The sequence below is a fragment of the Amborella trichopoda genome, chromosome 6, assembly GCF_054954075.1.
Source record: "Amborella trichopoda isolate Santa Cruz 75 chromosome 6, AtrichopodaSantaCruz75HAP2 v2.0, whole genome shotgun sequence".
NCBI classification, from domain to species: domain Eukaryota; kingdom Viridiplantae; phylum Streptophyta; class Magnoliopsida; order Amborellales; family Amborellaceae; genus Amborella; species Amborella trichopoda.
Window position 1 is genome coordinate 29,408,128 of NC_142341.1, and position 19,490 is coordinate 29,427,617.

A 19,490-nucleotide genomic window follows, 5' to 3' on the forward strand; every position below is an offset into this window, starting at 1 on the left:
CTACAAAGAGCTATTGAGGAAGAGAGAGGATATGGTGCATTGTCGCGGTAGTTGGTTTGGAAAGATTGTTCCTTCATTGATTTTTTGTGGATTGACAAGTGTAGTTATGGACGAGGAAAAATGATCTTTATCAATATTTTTGAAGGCTTACTTGATGAGCTGGAGTTCTTCCCCACCATTGGCAAGGACATTGTGGCTTACTATACAGCTGGTTTAATTTTATTTTATAACAAGGGTGTTAAGTTTTTTTATTCGTATTTTCTGGAGAGTGAAACTAAGTTTACTTGGTCATTTAATTTGTTTCGGTTATATTAAAGTATTTATGAGTATTAGGTGTTGTAGAGAATTTAGGGGCCATATTTGTTCATTTTATTATTTATGTTAGTTATGGTTATTTTAGGTAGTGCGTAAGTAGTTTTATATAAAAAGGGAGAAAGGAGGGTATAGCTTCTTAGGATGCTTTTTTTTTTTTGAAGAAACTTTGGGGGGGGAAAAACAAAAAAAAAAAAACCTAGAAAAGCTATCTTGAAATTTTAATTAAAGGCTACAAAGAAAGCTTGGTAGGACCTCCTAAGGTCTCACCCTTTCAAGCTATTCTTCAATTTCTTCTTCTCTTCTTTCAGGTCTATTCTCTTCTATTCCTTTCATCCCTTTTCTAGCCTAATATTCTTTTGTTCTCTCATATCTTTTTCTTAATCTTTTTTTGATGTTAAATTCTTCAGTATCTTTCTCCTTCGTCAAAGTTTCTCTTTCTCCCTTATTTTTTTTTTTTTTTAATTTGTTGTAATCCTCCAAATAGCAAACATACCCATTCAAAGAATTTATCAAATCCTTAAGAAAAAAAATTATGATTCACTTAAAATTAAAAATCCCTTTAAATTTTAAATTAATTATCTATTCTAAGTAACATTTCTAATTTTTACATTGCATTAATTTTGAAATTCTAGAACTAGTCATGGTGACCATTTGAACTTTATTTATAGTTGTTTTATACTTTCTTCTTCTCTCCGGGCTATAGGTTAGTTTAGGATCAATTTTTATTTAGCTTATTGTTGTTTATGAATATAATTCTCTCCATTATGGATTCAAAATTCCATTTTCTAGGCATTAAAACACTACCCTAAAATGGCATGTTGATTTATACAACGCTTTGTATTTACCGCTTGAATTGTAGATATTTAACTTTATTTGAATTTAAAAGTGTTTTCAAGATATTATTTAGGGTATTGTAATCAAATATTAGTGAGTGGTTGATCCTAGGTTACATCATACTGGTACGAATACATTTAAATTTCTTTGGAAGCATGAAAGAAGCCTTGATGACATCTATAAAATAATGAAGAATATGTATAATACTCATTGTCTTAAGGGTCACCTATTAGAGTTTTGGAAAAGATGATCTAAAAGACAGAGATAGGTCATGGATTGTCAGTGGGAGAGTATTTTCTTAGGAGATTTGGGTCAGTTTACTCACACTTTTAGTAAATGAGAGTAATTGGTACACAATCTAGGAAGGTTTTGTGTAAATCTCGTGTTATTGTGGGGTGTTGTCATTTTCCCTTTATTTCTCCAACTTGTAGTTGTGTTTGTCTTCTCCACGTTTAACTTAGTATGTACACGAGATCTAGGGAGGATCTAGGTATTCAGATTTCTTATTTTTGCAAGTTAGGTTCCTAGGGTAACTCTTAAATTGACATATGAGCATAAGAATTTGTATTTTAAGTAAAAAAATGCATCACAAAGTTCAATTGGTACAAATCTTGAGGTCGTGAAACATGGAAGTAAAAAGTGTTCACAAAAATTACACAACGAAGGTTGGAAAGGAAAATACAATGATTTTGCTATCAAGATAGAGGTAGGTTTAGCGATATCTAAAGTCATTATAGGTATCATGGTCTATGGGACAAAGCAGTTTTTTTTAGGGAGTATGTCTTCCTCAAAGATTGGAGTATTATAATCGATTGACATATCATGCTCTTTGGGACAAAGACCAAAAGGGTTCCTTCCATTCCAAATTCTCTCATGGGGCTTTGTATTAGATGACTTGCCACTTATAGAGAAGGGTTTTGAGTTGGTTAAGTTTCCCATTTATAGATAAAATTCTCAAGATTCTCTTATTAGTAGCCGTGAGAGGTGGGGCAAGTTTTTCTATAGGGTTTTGCTTTTAGTTCACTTTCCACTTCTATAAGAGAGTTTATCAGTTGCTCTTAAGGTTTTCTTTTCAGTAGTGATGGAGATGTAAAGGAAAAATTACAATGGTTTTGACTATTTAGAGTGAGACATGTTTATTGTAACTAATGTTTCTAGAGTTCACTGATAGTGGATTTTGACTTGGGACATAGATGTAGTCATGTAGTCCCTTAAGGGTGAACTATGTATTATTATAGTATGTTTTTGTTTTTTCATTGTTTCTTACGCTCGTTTTATGATTATAATTTTTATTTTTGCATTAATCTCCCAACATTTGCACTTCTTAATTCTACAAGCAAGAATTAACAAATAACCATTCGTTGCTCACCCAATTCCGAAAGCCATAAAGCTCTATGTACCCTTGCTATGGGTCATATCGTAGGTAGTAATGAAGAGAGGACAATGAAGATGGACAAAAGGAAAAAATTCTCTTATCTCATCAAGTGTGGGAATATATTCATACCAATTAATCTTAATACATCTTTTCAAACCCGTTGGCAATTAATTGATGTAAAAATATTCCCGCACTTGACCACATGAGAGAATTTTTTTCATGTGAAAATGTTTTTAAAAAAATATTTTCACGTAAACCAAACATATTGTTAAGGGACGATTGAGCGCTTTCGATTTTTGAATTTTTGGCCAGGAGAATCTATTGTTGTTAGTTTTGGGACGGGGGCGGGGGCCGGGGGAGAGAGAGAGAAAGAGGTTCTAGGTTTGGGTTCGTTTTTTGAAAAGGAAACAGGTTTTTTGTGTTTAGAGAGATAGATGTAGGCTCCTACGATTGTGTATAAGAAAAAATGGGCAAGATTTATGGATTTACCAAGAAAGAGAGAGTAGTAGAGAGGATTGGAGAGGTCCAAAATGACCAAGGGCATCTTTAATAGCACCCTAATATGCCAATATTTCAAGATAAACAAAATCTACTATAATTTTAAGGGTGAGTTTCGTATAAGGTACACACTTTATATTTTATAAGTAAGGTCCATTAGAAATTTTTCTGGAACATTTAGTTTCGGTGTTGGAAAAGTTACGATAGCTTAAAACATCTATGTTCAATCTTAATTATAAATTTTAAAATTTTAAAAATGATGTAGATCAAGTAGATCCGCAAACACTTGAAAACCTTGCAAATAGATCGTCCAGAGTTAATATCAAGGCTACCCTTTTCAAAAAATCTATGTTCCCATGGGAGCACGATGTGGATCTACTCCCTCACTCAAAAAAGCCTATTTAAGCGTGTTTTCATTCTAAAATTTTGAGAATCATATAAAAATTAAGTAGAGATTATATCCAAAAAATGTGAGATTTGAAAAATTACAGCTAGTGTGGATTTTTGTCAAAGGAGTAAAAAAATAATAGACTCGAGGGAGTAAAAAATCTTTCGTGTTGAGTTGGGCAATATTACTGTACTTAAATTACCGTAACACTACTTTAAAGTACTACGGTATTTTAATTACCGTAATACTCTATGTTATTACGGTAATTAAAGTATTGTAATAGATGTTTATGTTATTACGGTACTAGAAGTACTGTAATTATATCTCTATTTACAACGGTATTTTTATTACCGTAATGGTCGCAATGCATTACGGTAGAAAGACTACCATAAAGGGCGTTTTTATCCAGAAAATACCAAAAATTGGGAAAAAGGGTGTGGGCGAGGTTTTGGGAAGTTGAGGTTTTTTTTGCGATTTTCTTAAAATTAAGGTATATTAACAATAATTTCCCAAGTTTTTTCAAACTTAGGAGCACTCTTTTCTATTGGACTTTTTTGAAGTTTTTTCTAAATTAATAGCACTCTTTTCTAGTGGACTTTTGAGGTGCACCCTACGTGTATTTATAAGGTTGCTACTTTATGTAAACTTTCTCCTCATTTTAATTATACCGTCAAACCATGTCATCTAGTATCTTAATCTACTAAAAGGGCATTGACATTTAACATCAATTTTTTTTGAAAGACCTTATTGTAAGAAATGGGGGGAGTGTGTAGCAATTTCAAAGTATTTAACATTTGACAGCACAAGTGAATTTTTTTTCGGATATTGCACCTATGGTGGACGGTAGACGGACGGAAAGGCACCCTTTTGAATATGCACAACTAAACTCCCAATGTTTTACATTTAAATAAAATAAAACAGACAATTAGGATTTTGATCATTTTTTATAATCTTTTAATTTAAAGGTTTTTACAATTTTGATTAATTTGAACTTTTTGCCATCTACAACCCTCAACTAGGTATACAAAAATAATTTGCAATAAATAAATTGACCAGAAAGTTTTAAATGTAGTTTGGGTATTTTGATTAATTTGATTTTTAAAAAATTGAAAGATGTGGCTATATGGAATTCAAGGCAATAAAATCAAAATTGCTTTCTATTTATTTATTATTGAATGTAAATTCCACTTATAAGCGTTATCATACGTTGTTGTAAATGAAATTTAAAACTCTCAATACAACCTATGACCTTTGCTTTACAACCAAAATAAATAGATATAATCCATGAATAAAAAACCATGCATTTATTATCAATTTAAGTACAAATAATATTTTTTAAAAAATTATAGTAAATATGGAAATATGATTGAAAACAAAACTATTTGTACGTGGAAGCCCAAAACTCGATGGGTTGATTTTTGGCAAATAAAGTGTGAGAAATAAAACATGAAACACATATTACAAGAATACATAGATTTACGTGGTTCACCCCATAAGGGCTACATCTACGGGCATGGCAAACAAAATTCCACTATAGCAATGAAAGTTACATCAAAGATTTTGGGACATAGAGTTACTTCTCTAACTTCGATCAAAGTAAACCCTTTTAAATCACACTCCCTTCATTCTCTTTACTTTTAGAGACTATTACCGACAATACTAGATAGAGATGCGAGAGCAACGAGAAACTGATTTTCTCTCTAACTAAAAGGAAAAACCACCTAAAATTCCCATGGGAACCACCTCTCTACAAGAAACAAGCATCTCAATATTCAGAGTCTACAAGACGCACCATTGTAAAGTTTCCCAATATAGGAAGCTTTTTTTTTCTCTAAGAAGAGACCTTGTATCTTATTCACAGGAGGCCCTGTCCCCTTCTCTCTCCAGAGGAAACCACCTTTTCCATATGGTGACCCAAATATGGTACACAAATTCTCTACACTTTCATTCCACATATATAAGATTAAGAGTGCATACTAAATAGGAAACTTTCTATAGATATTACAAATATCTCAAAACCAAGAGATATACCCAAGAGTCCTAATATTTTTGGATTTCTATTTACTTTGAAACTTATCAATATCAATCTTAATCCCATATAACATGAGATTTCCTTATGTGGGTGATTTTGGATAGCACCAAATCCAACAAAATATATTGATGGGAAGAACTACTCGATTATGCGTAGGGTCACCCCTAAAGGACTTAGTACACTCTATATACCCAATTTCCTAACCAGTGACACACTTCAAACCTATTGATCTTGTTGAATTTTTAGAGTTTGAAGCTTCCTTAGGCAATACCTCTTAATCCAGGGTGGAGAGCATCAAAACACAATTATGGCATGCCTAAAATAGTTACCTCACTTTTTTTAGGGTTAGACTACTCATCTTTATACAAAACCCTAATTAGGGTTAGGCTTACCATCCTCTTTAATTCATTTGTGGGTGGCATGGCACAATACTGGGAGACGGGGGGAGGTGGGCACAATAGAGATGAGAGAGAGAACTTTGGGGCATGAAGTAGAGAGGGAAATAAAGAGAAAGAGAGGGTAGAGAATTGTAGAGGAACTTTGGGGCATGGAGTAGAGAGGGACATAAGAGAGAAGGAGAGGGTAGAGAATTGTAGAGAATGCAAAACATGTTTACATCCTCATAAAGGCCTTAAGACCTTTTCTATGTATGTCTATCTAATAACTCACCTTGACTAATAGGAACTTAGGAAATCCATGAGGTGAGAAACAAATCTAATATATCCATCCCACAAATCAAACCGTATTGATTTCGGGAGCCATATTAGGAACATTATCCCCTTAATGTTTGGCACATATCTACTTCTACTATAATTAAGATTAGACCAATTAAAAACCATCTAGAGTTTCCTAATTTATAACTTATTGTAGGAAGTCAAAATAATATTTCTTGTCAAAACTAACTCCCATAAACATAAGCACGCACAACTTTTATTTTTTATTTTAAATAGATGAGCTAACCATACTTAAAACAATTTTAGTCAAAACAATAACTAACAGAATAAAGAAGGGGGCATGCCACCCCTATGGGTGATATGTGGCTCCTATGGGCCCCACACCCCACTCATGGGAGGTTGCACATATATGGCTGGATTCAAGGGCCTCATATGGGCCCTTCTTTTCTCATATAATTTTAAAATATGTTTTTTCAAGGAAATTACAACATAAATAAATTTAAAATTTTTTCAAAAAGTTATAAAGTTCACAGAAATAAAACTAATAAAAAAATAAAATGTTTAAAAGTGAATTGGTACCAATAGGTCAAAACCAGTGCTTTAAAACTCGCCGAGTCAGAATGGAATCGGCCGATTAGAATCGGGAATCGGCCATCTCGTATCGGTTCTTCTATAAAGCCGAGAATCTCCCAGTTCTAGAGAGAACCGGTGATTCTGCATAGTAAATCGCTTGGTTCTTCGGCATCATGACATCAAGACGCGCACGCTTCACGGGGCCCTTGTTCCTTCATAAGCGCATGCTCACGATCCACACACTTCGTGGGATCTCGTTGTTTCACACGCGCTATGATCGTTGGGTACAAATAACTATTTATTGACATAAATTTGCTTCTCTCTTCGATGTGAGACTATGTGAAAATGTAATACCTTAAAAACGTTCATATATTAAATATTTTGTTAACGGTTTAATTAACTATAAGTTGCAAGTGCTATACCGATTATTGCATGTACACATTGTGTGGATGGATGCGGGTTCAATTTCGCTTTTTGTCAATTTTTTTTCTTATCAATAAAATAAAAATTTTCATAGAAAAAAAATGAATTTTTTTGTCAAAATTTTTTCTTATCCAAAAAATTAAAGGATTTTTGTAAAAAAAATAAAAATAAAAGGTTTTTATCAATTTCACTTTTTGTCAAATTTTTTTTTCTTATCTACAAATTAAAAAGTTTCGTATAAAAAAAAATGAAAAGTTCTCACCAATTCTTTTTCTTGTCAAAAAAATAAGAGGTTTTTGTCAAAAAAATAAAAAATAAAAAGTTCTTATAAAAAAAAAATACGACAAGTATTTTTGTAAAAAAATCTTATTTCGTATTTTTGTTAAAATAAGTTCATATTTTTGTAAAAAAAAACTCATTTCTTATTTTTTTCAAAAATACAAGAAGTATTTTTGTTAAAATAAGTTCATACAGAGAAAGAAAAACTCAATATTCACATATTGATGAACAAAAATGAAAAATAATAATGTAGTATCCCGATTTCTTATTGGAATGTTAAAAAACAACATTTATAATGAATTTTAATATTTTTTTTAGATTTTTTTAAATCTTCATCTGGCCGATTCAACCGATTTCCGATCTAGATTGCCGATTCACCGATCCGGATGGGTTTTTGGGGTGCCCGATCTGGGGCACCGATCCATTTTTTAAACCACTAGTCGAAACCAAATACTATAAAAGGACATTCTTAAGAGAATCCTATTGCTTTTCAGGAATTAAAAAATAGTTTTATGTCTATTCCATTTTACATTTGACTTCATCTTTTAGTAATATCTTTATTTCTAACCACTTCGCACATCTAATATTTAAAATGGATTTTTTTTTTTTTTTTTTGAGTTGAAGACTAGTTTTTATATTGGAAAAGACCCTAGTTTGGACATGGGATGTCTTGATTGCAGGTAATTTGAGAAAAATTCCTAAAAAATGAGACTTAAGTGTAAAACAAAAAATATTCTGGATCAATTTTAAATAACAAAAAAGGGAAAATATCAAAAAATAGGTTGAAACCCCTAACAATATCACTAAAGGTGTTAAAAGATTACACACTACAATTGAGGTGTGCTTTTAAATTTTTAAATCAATCAGATATATCCTCAAAAAAAATGTTAAATAATATCTAAATTGCCCTTACAAACTACAATTGAGGCATTGATAATTTTACTCTCAAAAGAGGTATTAAGTATCCCTCTTTCATAGTAAAATTATCGAAGGTACTTTGATAATTTTACTCTCAAAAGAGGTCATAAGTACCCCTCTTTCGTAGTAAAAGTATCGAAGTATCCCTAACTCCAGCTTCCTAACACTGGATAGGGATGATTTGGAAATTTTCAACAAGTTTGAGGATGTACCTAATTGATATAAAAATTTAAAAGTATGCTTCAACTGTAATTTACAATCTTTTGACCCTTTTAATGATATTGTAAGGGGTTTCAACTTTAATATTTTCATAACAAAACATATATAAGATTTTTCTTAAATCCCCTTTGTGAATATTTTCATACAAAGATCATAGCCATCATTGGTTTCAACCCCTTTTTTAATATTTTTATAACAAAAAATATATAATTTTTTTCTTAAATGCCCTTTTTGAATATTTTCATACAAAGATCATAGCAGACATTGATAACAATAAAAAAAAAAAAAGGAAGAAAAAAAAATCTAGTTAGCTATTAAACAAAAGAATAAGGAAAAAAAAAAAACTATTGGTTATAACCCATTACAAGATTATCAAGAGGGCCAAAACATCCTAATTAAAATTAAGAGCAATGATTTCATGCAACCGTTGTATAGTAATATGATCCAACAACCTTAAAAAACTATCTTATGGACATTTGTTTGATCCAAATTTTGAAATATACACTCTTTTCATTCTAATGAACAATCACAAAAAAATAAAAAATTGAAAACATAACCTAGAAAGTATTTGTTTAGCCCAATTAACATAGGACGTTCATTTTGGTGAGATGCTTGAATTTATTATCATTAGATGAACAATGTTAAAAAAGAAAAAAATGAGTTTGAGTTTATAAAGGCTAAGATCTTGAAATTCACAAAATGAATGGTCTAGATTCATTATTAGAGGGGACTCATTTTGACCATATCTAGGATTTAAATTGAACTTTTGTTTTGGGGGGATTGATTATTGAGATGAAGAGAGCGTGTGTGCATAATTTGAGGTCATACAAATAACACAAACATGGTTTTCTAGAAGTGTTGTTGCATTATAATATGATAGAACCGTTGCATTGGATCATTGCTAAAAAATTAATGATTACATACAATGAGACTATTTATCATTGTTACAAGGAGGTCATAATCACTCGTACTCATTAGATATCAAATTGGATGGCTTGGGCTAGTCATGAAGTTCGAAACTTTTTTTTTGAACTTTGAATCCTTTTAATGACACTCTTAGAACCACCAAATTTGAAATCCAAGGGACAAAAGTGATTGTGATCTCCTTGTATAAAAAGTAAATGGTCTCTTTGTATTTTTTTTCTTAAAATTAGAAGGTTTGTTTTAAAACTTTATTTCACTACCTCCTAAAAAAATATTCAATCATGGTTGGAAATGATAAATGATTAAGGGCATTTTAATATTTTTAGAGCCCCAAATCAAATAAGAGGAGTACACTGCTTGTTTGAGATGAATAAGATTATGGAATACACCTAACTTGTTAAGGTTGCTAATCCTACAGTTAGGTAGAAATAAACTTTTAAATGTGGCATTTGGCCCATCAATGATTTTGTAAATTTGTGGAGGATCATCACAAAGACACTATTTATCATTTGCACATGGATGTCACAATCATTCCCACTCATTTGATGTCAAATGAGATGGCTTGGAGTGAATCACGAAGTATGAAAATTTCTTTTTTTGAGAAATTTGTGTCTATTCAATGACACTCTTATAATCACTCATTTTGGAATTTAAGGATTGTGACTTCCATGTAAAAAGATAAACGGTTTATTTGTAGATAATCTCGATCTTCACTTTGCTTTTTTGAAAAGCTATAGAATGAGGCCATTTACTTTTGGTATAAGGTGGTCACAATCAATCTTGACCATTAAATACGAAATTAGGTGGCTGCATTTTTCCATTAATCACGCTCAAAGTTCAAACGAAACTTTCTCGAACTTTGTAAGACACCCGAGCTATCATATTTCACATCGCATGGTTATAAATAAGGAGAAATATCCCCGATACCCCCTATTTTTGGATTTCATATCGCAACAGACCCAAGGATTCAAAATATATCTCCTAACCTCCGCCTAACTCTATTCACTTTTAATTATTTCTTTCGCCTTGACAAATATTAAAAAGACACGTTCATTATAAACCCTTCACCTCTTTAGGTGATATATTCTCTCCAAATTTCTCTCTTTCTCTCTCTTCTTTGAGATTCTCTTAAACCACTTCTCTCTCTCTTTGTATTTTTCCCACTTTCTCTCTCTAGGTCTCTCGCCTCAACCCCTCTCTACCTATCCCTGTGTTTTCTAACCAACTCTCTCTATCTCTCTCTGTGTTTTCCATCCCCTCTCTCTCCTTATGTTTCCCCAACCAACCTCTCTTTGTGTGTTTCCCAACGCCACTCTCTCTCTCCCGTGATTGTCCCATCCCCTCTCTCTACCAATTGTTAACGCATATTATTTAATGTTGCAGGAATGTCATCAAAATGTCTGCCATAGATTAAGCCCATCACCAAGATATTCAGTAATGGGGGGGGGGGGGGGGGGGGAGAGAGAGAGAGAGGTTGGGAAACACGGAGAGAGAGGGATTTGGGGAAACATGGGGAGACAAGAGAGTAAGAGACATGGGGGGAGAGAAAGAGTGGGAAAATAGGAACATAAGAGAGGGTTTGGGGAAAGTTTTAGAGAGAGAGATTTAGGAGAAAATAGCGTTTGCAAAATCGAACCAGAACGGTTAACCAAACATGGGGCCAAAAGCGGTTTAACGAACCAAACTGGTAAACTGGCCGTATCAACCGTTCTAACTTGGCAAGTCTCTGATGGCCAAAAATTGTTGAAAAAAGTAAAAAAGATGAGAAAAAAATCTACTAAAATATGAATTGCATATAAAGAATTATTAATACAAAACACATTCAAACGAAGTTGAAAATTAATGAAAAATAGATTTTAAAAGTGAGTATTAATGACCAAAACAATTTTTAATATTTACCATAATGTAAAAAATATATTTCAAATCAAATTTCTTATTTTTGAGATTTTATAAATATTTTTTTGAATTTTTATTTTTAAAATACTGATTGATCACCAAAATCGTATGAAACCGGAACCAACAAGGGGCGATTCCGATCTAACAGGACTGTTACGGTTAGATGGGGTGGTTTTTCAAATAATGGGGGAAAATCACATGAAGAGAGAGAAAAGATGAGGTTTAAAAAGGATATATCTTTCTTATATTTGTTTGGACAAAAAATAAAAAGGATAAAGTTAGCTTAAGAAGTTAGAAGATATAAAACTTATAATTTCTATAACTCAAGATATGTTTTGAAACCTTGAGTCTATTGAGATATAAAACTTAAAAATAGAGGGTATGGAAATATTTTTCCTATAAATAGTTGTGACCGCATATGGTACGTATGGTTATAAATAAGGGTGAGGTTGGTATAAGGTTGCCTCCTTGTGTTGTACAAGTAAGATGCACCTATAAACTTTAGATGTTATTTGGGGTTGAAAACTTTATGATAGCTTCACAATATCTTTTTATCCTCATTTATAAAATTTTAAAATTTTAAAATCCTAATTTCTAAAATTTAAAAATGGTACAGATTGAGCATATCAAGAAACACTTGAAAATTTTAAACATTACAGATCGAGCGGATAAAAAAACAATTGAAAATAGAAGCTCCAAATAAGTTACAAAATGCACTATTTTTTAGACTTGAAATTTCCTTTTACTTCATGTTCATTAATCTCGAGGTCGAGATGATCAATTAAAGGATTCTCTTATGCCGAAATAGCAATAGGAGGTCGAGATGATAAAAAAAACACTCTCCGATATAGGATTTTTGAGGTGGACAATAGCAACCTTGTATAAACTTTTTCCTATAAATTTCGACAATAGGAGGTCGAGATGATAAAAGAAACACTCCCCGTTATAGGATTTTTGAGGTGGACTTTACTTCAATAGCAACCTTGTATAAACTTTTTCCTATAAATAATTGTCATCTCCTCATATAAGTGTCGAGGGAATGGGTCCCCTTGTTTCCATAAAATTAAAAAGACAATCTCCCCTGTCCATGTGGCATATACCATCCACCACCTGTGTATGTAAAAGAGAGGGACGAGTATTTAGCGTCAGATGCATCTACAAAAGGAGGGAACCAGGAGAACATTCTCACTCGCTCTGCTCTTTTGAATTACCTCTTCATTTCATCCTGTTATTAGTTTTATTGATGTGTGTGAGAGAGAGAGAGAGGTGGAGAGATGAGAGAGAAGCTTCCCATATGCAAGTTCGAAGAAGAGATCGTGAAGGTTGTGAGGGAGAACCCAGTGGTGGTGATAATAGGAGAAATTGGCTCTGGCAAGAGCACTCAGCTCTCACAGATCCTTGACAGGCACGGCTACACCGATCGTGGCGCAATTGCCGTCACTCAACCACGACGCGTGGCCGCTGTCTCTGTCTCCAGGTCTCTCTCGATTCTGCTGTGTATCGATGCATTCTTTTGTACACGGTGTCCGATGAATTAGGGAACAGGACTTGTTTCTTTGAGGGGATCTTGTGGCATGTCCTGTTTCTCATCTTCTTTAAACTCAGTTTTCTCTTTTTGCAAGTGATGATGCAGAAAAAAATTTCAAAATTCAAATTATAATTTTATTATTATTAATTTGTTTTTGAGTTAGGAGGTGCACAGGGATAATTAGGTGGGCATGAGTTTATGTTGTGCTTGAATTGATATTGATTAATTGGGTTGGTTAGTTTCTAAAAAAAAGAAGAATATAAATAAGATGAGGTTAAATCTAGGGGTTTATTTTTTCAACAATAACCAACTTTGGGAGTGGGAGGCTTTTAGGTAAAACGTGTTCTATCTATTTATAATAAAATCTTTGGCACGTGAAGTTAAGAGAGAGAAAATAGATATTAGAGAAAATAGGTTAAGAGAGAAAAAAAGTGCTCTATCTATTTATAATAAAATCTTTGGCACATGAAGTTAAGAGAGAGAAATAGGTATGTGAAGTTAAGAGAGAGAAAATAGGTATGAGAAACAATAGATTAAAAGAGAAAATAGGGAGAAGAGATAAAGTAGGAAAAGTCAATGTAAAGAGAGGTTTTTTTGTTTAGTTGTTGTTTATCTTCTTTTTAGCATATTTAAAGGGAGATCTCCTTCGTTAAATCAGTGAACGAGTTGAATAGAATTTGGTCATAATGTTTTTGCCTCATACCTTTGAGGGAGGGTATATTCTCTCAATCTTTTTTTTTTTATTGTTATTTTTCTGGTTTTATTTTCTCCCTGCATCAATTGGTTTGAATTTTGTTTGAAATGTTTTTTCGCTGCATCATTCTCCAGGGTTGGGAGAAGCTCGACCTCAAGCTTCAAGCCAATCACCATCGGCTAATTGGTAATGCAATCCTACCTCGCGTCTCGATGCATTTTCTTCAATTTCTTCAAGGCTAACTTCTTCTTTAATGTATTCAACATTAATGTAAGACTCTTTGCCTGCAGCTGTGTTCCAAGAGTAATTGTTGAATACGAGCTCGGGTTGATTATGATTATTCCTAACTAGGAATGGGTCCAGCTCCAAATAAGGATCATATGTAATCGTTGAGCACTTTTGATCATGAGGTTTTGGGAGATTGATTTTAATACCAAAATTTCGTTGTCACTCTATAGAATACATATCTGGCCTATAATCTTCGTTATGCTCAAAATCAGTACCCTGGGTTTGTCGTGGAGTGATTGATGCAAGATTAATGTGGTTGTGAGTGCCTTCTTCACGTGAAAGATTGTTCTCCAACCTCTAATCCAACCGTTGCATCCTCTGATTCATCTCTTGATTTATCTCACGTACTTCAGTTCGAAAATCCTCTAGGGCTTTAGTCAAATTTTCTATAAAGATTCTTCAATTGGACGTTTGTATCGCTTAGCCAAAAAATATTGAAGTTATCTCATCTTTGAACTCTACTCAATGTTGTGTAGCTGACAACATGTATTAGGTTATCAGGTACAGATTACCCAATTTATAGTTTCTAGTGCTATGGCCCTTGTGATGGTTCACAGTCGAGTTTTGTGAGAGTGAACATATTGTGACAAGGACGTGTTTGTACATTTGAGGAGAAATAAAAATATTTAGAATATAACTATGATTTTAAGTGTAATATGGAAGTAGTTTTACAATTTAAAGCCAGTGTTTCAAAAAGCACCAGGCGGAACCTAGGCGGTCGGGGGGGTCTAGGCCGCCCAGTAGAAATTTTTTTTTTTTTGGGTTTTCTCTCTCTAAAATAGCCTCTAATGGGTTTCAGGTTTCAAATGAACCTAAAACCCACAATTTTACCCATTTAGTATTAAAAAAAGACCCAAAAATACCCTCAAGGAACCGCATTTCTGCCCTTGGGTAGGGCGCAAGCCCCGAGCGGCCGCCTAGGGGGGTTTAGGCGGGCGCCCAGGGATATCCGCCTAGGCGGCCGCCCAGGCGTTGGGCGGTCCGCTTTTTGAAACAGTGGTTAGAATAATGACTGAAAATTCCACTGAATCCACTCGGACTTGGCTCCTTGCCCAATCGAGTAAGTGGGTTTGACATCCAATTCGGGCCCCTTAATGGCTTTTTGAAATAGTGGTTGGAGCAATGACTGAAAACTCCACCGAGTCCACTCGGACTTGGCTCCTCTCCGAGCCGAGTAAGTGGGTTTGACATCCAATTCGGGTCCCTTAATGTTTTTTTTAAATCTTAAAAAAATATAAAATATGAGACCAATCTACAAATATTTGTATTTATTTTGGATTTTTTAATAATGATTTGTGAGTTTTTTGTTATATAGCCTATTTTCATATTTTCCTCTTTTTTTGGTATCTTCTAAAATATCTCGAACCATAAATCATTTTTTCTAAATCTATATTTTATGTATTTTTTAGCTTTTTTGGACTTTTTATGTTGCCTTTAGTTTTTCTTCACTTTTACAAATTTTATTTTATTTTAAAAAAATGATTTTTATTTTTTAAGGTCTTTTGGCCCTATAAACTACATGATCAGGTCTGCTTGGACTCCACCAAGTTATTCGCTCAGGCCAGGACTGAGTTTGGGCCCTGAGGCAAGTTAAAAAACATTGTATTGGAGGATCCATACACAATAGATGCCATTAATCATCATGTGAAAGTTTAATACAACTCGCTGTAAAATCTCTACATTAATTAAATGAAAGTTAATTAAAAAAACAATATCATATGAAAGTTAGCAACAGCATCCCATGTACTTTTTGATGCAGTTGTTCCTAGAATATGTGCATGCAGGCCATCACTTGCTGACTGAAAGAGCAGTGCTTCTGAGTGTGAATGTGAATTTACCTTATTTCATGTCTTTCCTAATCTTTTAGCTTTATTACTGAGATTCTTTATCAGCTTTCTTAGTCTTGTAGATGTCCTGTTAGTCAGTTATCCTACTCAAAGTAGCATTGTTCTAGTTGGATTGACTGATTTGGTAGTAGATAATTTTAGAATTTTCCTCTTTTTAGATAATTTCACATATTGTATGATTTGTGAGATTTCTCTAGGTGTATGTGTTAATAATGCTTTATTCTTTACACAAACATATGCATGTATGCAGTTGTAGTTTAAGGGGATAGTTGACAATTTGTTTTTGCTTGAAATTTTGAATAATAGAATGATGTTTATACTTGTAAAGATTACCAATATCATGTTTAGCTGTTTTTTATTGGTCTAATTTGTGGATGTACCAGTCTTTTCTTTGGTTTAACAGTTTTTGAGTTATGTAAAGAAGTTCAACTGTTTTGCTCATAGGAGAGTTGCGCATGAGTTAGGTGTTCAACTTGGAGAGGAAGTGGGGTATGCCATCCGTTTTGAGGACCGAACTTCAGATAAAACTCGCATAAAGTATTTTCTATATTCCTTTCTATATATCTTTCTTTTTGACTAACCCACTTTTTCAGTGAAATTTGATTTGAATTATCTTGAGGTACAGTTGTTCTGACAAAAATTCTTTGAACTTTCAGATACCTGACTGATGGTTGTCTCCTTCGTGAAAACCTTTCTGATCCAGAGCTAAAGCAATATTCTGTCATCATATTGGATGAAGCTCATGAGAGGAGTTTAAACACGTACGCTTAATGTTTTGCAATATGTTTATGAGTGTTGATTGACATTTTAGAACATCGAATACTTTGCTGGTGAGCGCAAAAGATAGCATCTAGCTTTATATATATTTTGAGACTGGTTTGCTCTGTTTATGGAAATTTGTATCTAGTTGCAACAAATAGGTAGCCACGATCTCTGAATTCGACCCTTAAGTTCTGTTGTGAATTTTTGGTTGTATGGTTACTTCATTTTGTTTGTACAGTCTGAGCACCTGCTTTGTGGGATGCCTATATCCACAACTTGTGGGGTTTTTGTAACAATACCTACACTTAATATAGTCATCTTTCTCTCAAAAAAATATGAGTAGTAGTCTTAATCTTCCTCTTCATTAGTTGTCAGTGGAACATTTACTTTGAATCAGTTTATTTACTAGTTTCTTGCGACCATTTATCATTGAAAGCATAAATTTAAATGGGAGATTGGTTGTTTCTAATAGATAGAACTTTCCATTATGTTTGTGATTCTTAATTCCTCTTATTCACTTTTTACACCTTGTGACATTTTTTTTTTTTAACTATTCCTTTTGACATTTATGCATCCCCTTTCTTGTTGATTATTTCACACTTGCCATATTTCTTTTATTAGTTCCAGCTTAGTGTAAATGTCATTTATCTCACAGTGGTCTCGTATATGCCTTCCTAGTATTCATTGGCTCCTTTTTAACCACATAAAGAGAAGTCCTGTTTAATTTGATTTAAGTTAACATCTTTGTATGATATAGTTTCCTTCCTTCATTCCTTTTTCTTTGTAGACATTTTAACGGGTAGGTATGGAACCCTTGACATCAACTTGTGGTGCCACTACCCTGACCATCCAGGCCAAGGGTCTTCCTTCTTCCTTTCCATTATTTGCCCATGGGTTTCTAATTTTAGTTACTCATATTCTTGATTGTAGTGACATATTGCTTGGCTTGATGAAATGCTTGGTTCGGGTACGGCATCTAGATTTGAGGGTTATAATCACATCAGCAACTTTGGATGGGGCAAAAGTATCAATTTTTTTCTCTGATTGTCCAATTCTTGGGGTGCCGGGGAAGTTGTTCCCTGTGGAAATATTTTACAGCAGTGAACCCCCAAAAACCTATATTGAATCTTCCTTGCAAAGGGCTCTTGGTAAGCATGCAGCTATAAATTTTGTTTACATAGTATAGTTGTACAGAATAAACTTTCAAACTTTGATGGTTTGCATTATTTGGTTCTCTTGATTATGTTCCGTACATAGTTAGCAAGTCGGGGGAATAATAATATATCGGCAAGCCAAAACATTGGCAATGAATCGGTTTTGTTTGAAAAAGTCGGTGGAAAAAATCGGGTAAACAATACAGATCGCCAAAAAATGAGGTAAGTTATAAAGTCGTGAATAATTCGGATTTGTCTCAAAAAAATGGAGTAAAAAAATCGGATATGTAAAGATGACATAATATAAGAGTATGATTTGCAGTTATTGTAAAGATACATTAAAGCCATTGAACAATAATTTTTGACCTTTCCTAGTGTTGTTAGAGTGATACTCGACAATTTATTGTCTAAATTTTCAATAAGTCCAACAATAGTGCTTACTCTGTTGTCACAACACGAAACATATCACATATTTATTTAGAGCATAAAATGAAATTATAAATAATACTGAACACAAGAACTACGTTAGTAGATAACGACAATGGTAAACTAAGATATAGGATTATTGTTTGAAGAAAAAATAAAAAAACACCAACAAACCCTCAGTATAGGATTGCAATTAACTAAAAGAAAAGACAGACCCAAATACGTAAAATAGCAGTCCATCCAAAAAATGCTATGTTGTAAACACCAATAAAATGAAAAAATAAAAAATAAAAATAAACAAACTTCTCTTTATGGAAAGAAAGCAACAAAACGTTTAAACAAATTTGAATCTCACACTGAATTCCTAGCTGATTAAATCTTTAGTATACAAAATCTTTAAGCACTTTCGAATCTCTCACAAAAGTCTCTTTATAAGGATGCACTGGATTTAAAGAAAAAAAAAAAATATTTCCATTGGGTTAGTCTTCTAACTCTGCCTATTATTTTGAGATATACAATTGTTTTGATATCTTATTTTTTGGGGAATATATTGTTTGTAATCATTTTTTAAGGGAAATTATTGGTGAAACGTTCTATGGAATTTTACTTTAAATCAAGATTCTTAATTTATTCCTACTCTTAATTTGCTTAGCTTTAAATAAAATTTCAATAATACTAAGTTGATGAAAAAATAAAGTTATAGGGAAGAAGTTTTTTTGAACGTTTTTTTGAAAAAAGATAAAATACGGGTTTACATCGGTTCCGTGAAAAAAACACGATTTTTTGAAGATCTTTTGAAAAACTTGGATTTCTAAACGGATTTCAAAAAATCGTGTTTTAAACGGGGACTTGCTAACTATGGTTCCTTATCATGTTAAGTCAATATGATTATTAGTACACCTTTCTTTGATTATGAAATACCCCTTCGTATTAGAACACAAGCTTGGTTAACATTGTTCTCTTAATTAAATGAAGTGCGCGTCGTATAAATTGAGCCCTTGCGAGACATTAATACTGTCAAGCAATAAGAGTCACTTACTAAAGCCAAATGCTTTCCAAAATCTTGAAGAAGCGAGTGGGATGAAGTAGCCTTAGTTGATTACCAATCGATATCAAGTTGCTATAGTTATGATTTTTTGGAACTTGTGAGTCATGCAGCTGTACCTAGTTGTTACAAATATTGAGGATGAAAGAATCCCTATACTCCTGTGAGTTGCCTTGTCATGTTATATGTCCTCTTCCTCGTCCCTATACTCCTGCAAGTGGCCCTGTTTTTGATAGAGGGAAATTGAAAGTGAATAGAAGAATCAGCAAGACATCAAGCTGAACACAGACAACAATCATGAGAAACCTAGGGATTCTTCCTTAACCCAAACGAGGATTTCAAGTTAGAGACCACTCTCTCTCTCTCTCTCTCTCTCTCTTTGCTGTAAAATCATGTGG

The 19,490-nt window shown here is 33.1% G+C and overlaps 1 protein-coding gene across 50 annotated transcripts in view; it reads left to right on the plus strand.

Moving 5' to 3' along the window:
• Positions 1-12,386: 12,386 nt before the first annotated feature.
• Positions 12,387-19,490, plus strand: part of LOC18440039 (putative pre-mRNA-splicing factor ATP-dependent RNA helicase DEAH4) — a 64,050-nt gene continuing 56,946 nt past the window's right edge. For 28 of the 50 annotated variants that reach the window (XM_088870780.1, XM_088870781.1, XM_088870755.1 and 25 more), the window contains exons 1-4: positions 12,387-12,825; positions 16,150-16,242; positions 16,362-16,466; positions 17,398-17,615. In XM_088870780.1, coding sequence (XP_088726906.1) covers positions 12,623-12,825; positions 16,150-16,242; positions 16,362-16,466; positions 17,398-17,615 — 619 coding nt within the window. In that variant the 5' untranslated portion in view covers positions 12,387-12,622. Of the gene's footprint in view, positions 12,826-13,704; positions 13,757-13,800; positions 13,981-16,088; positions 16,243-16,361; positions 16,467-17,397; positions 17,616-19,490 lie in introns of those variants that run through there. The other 22 variants (XM_088870788.1, XM_088870790.1, XM_088870786.1 and 19 more) reach the window with 8 other exon arrangements.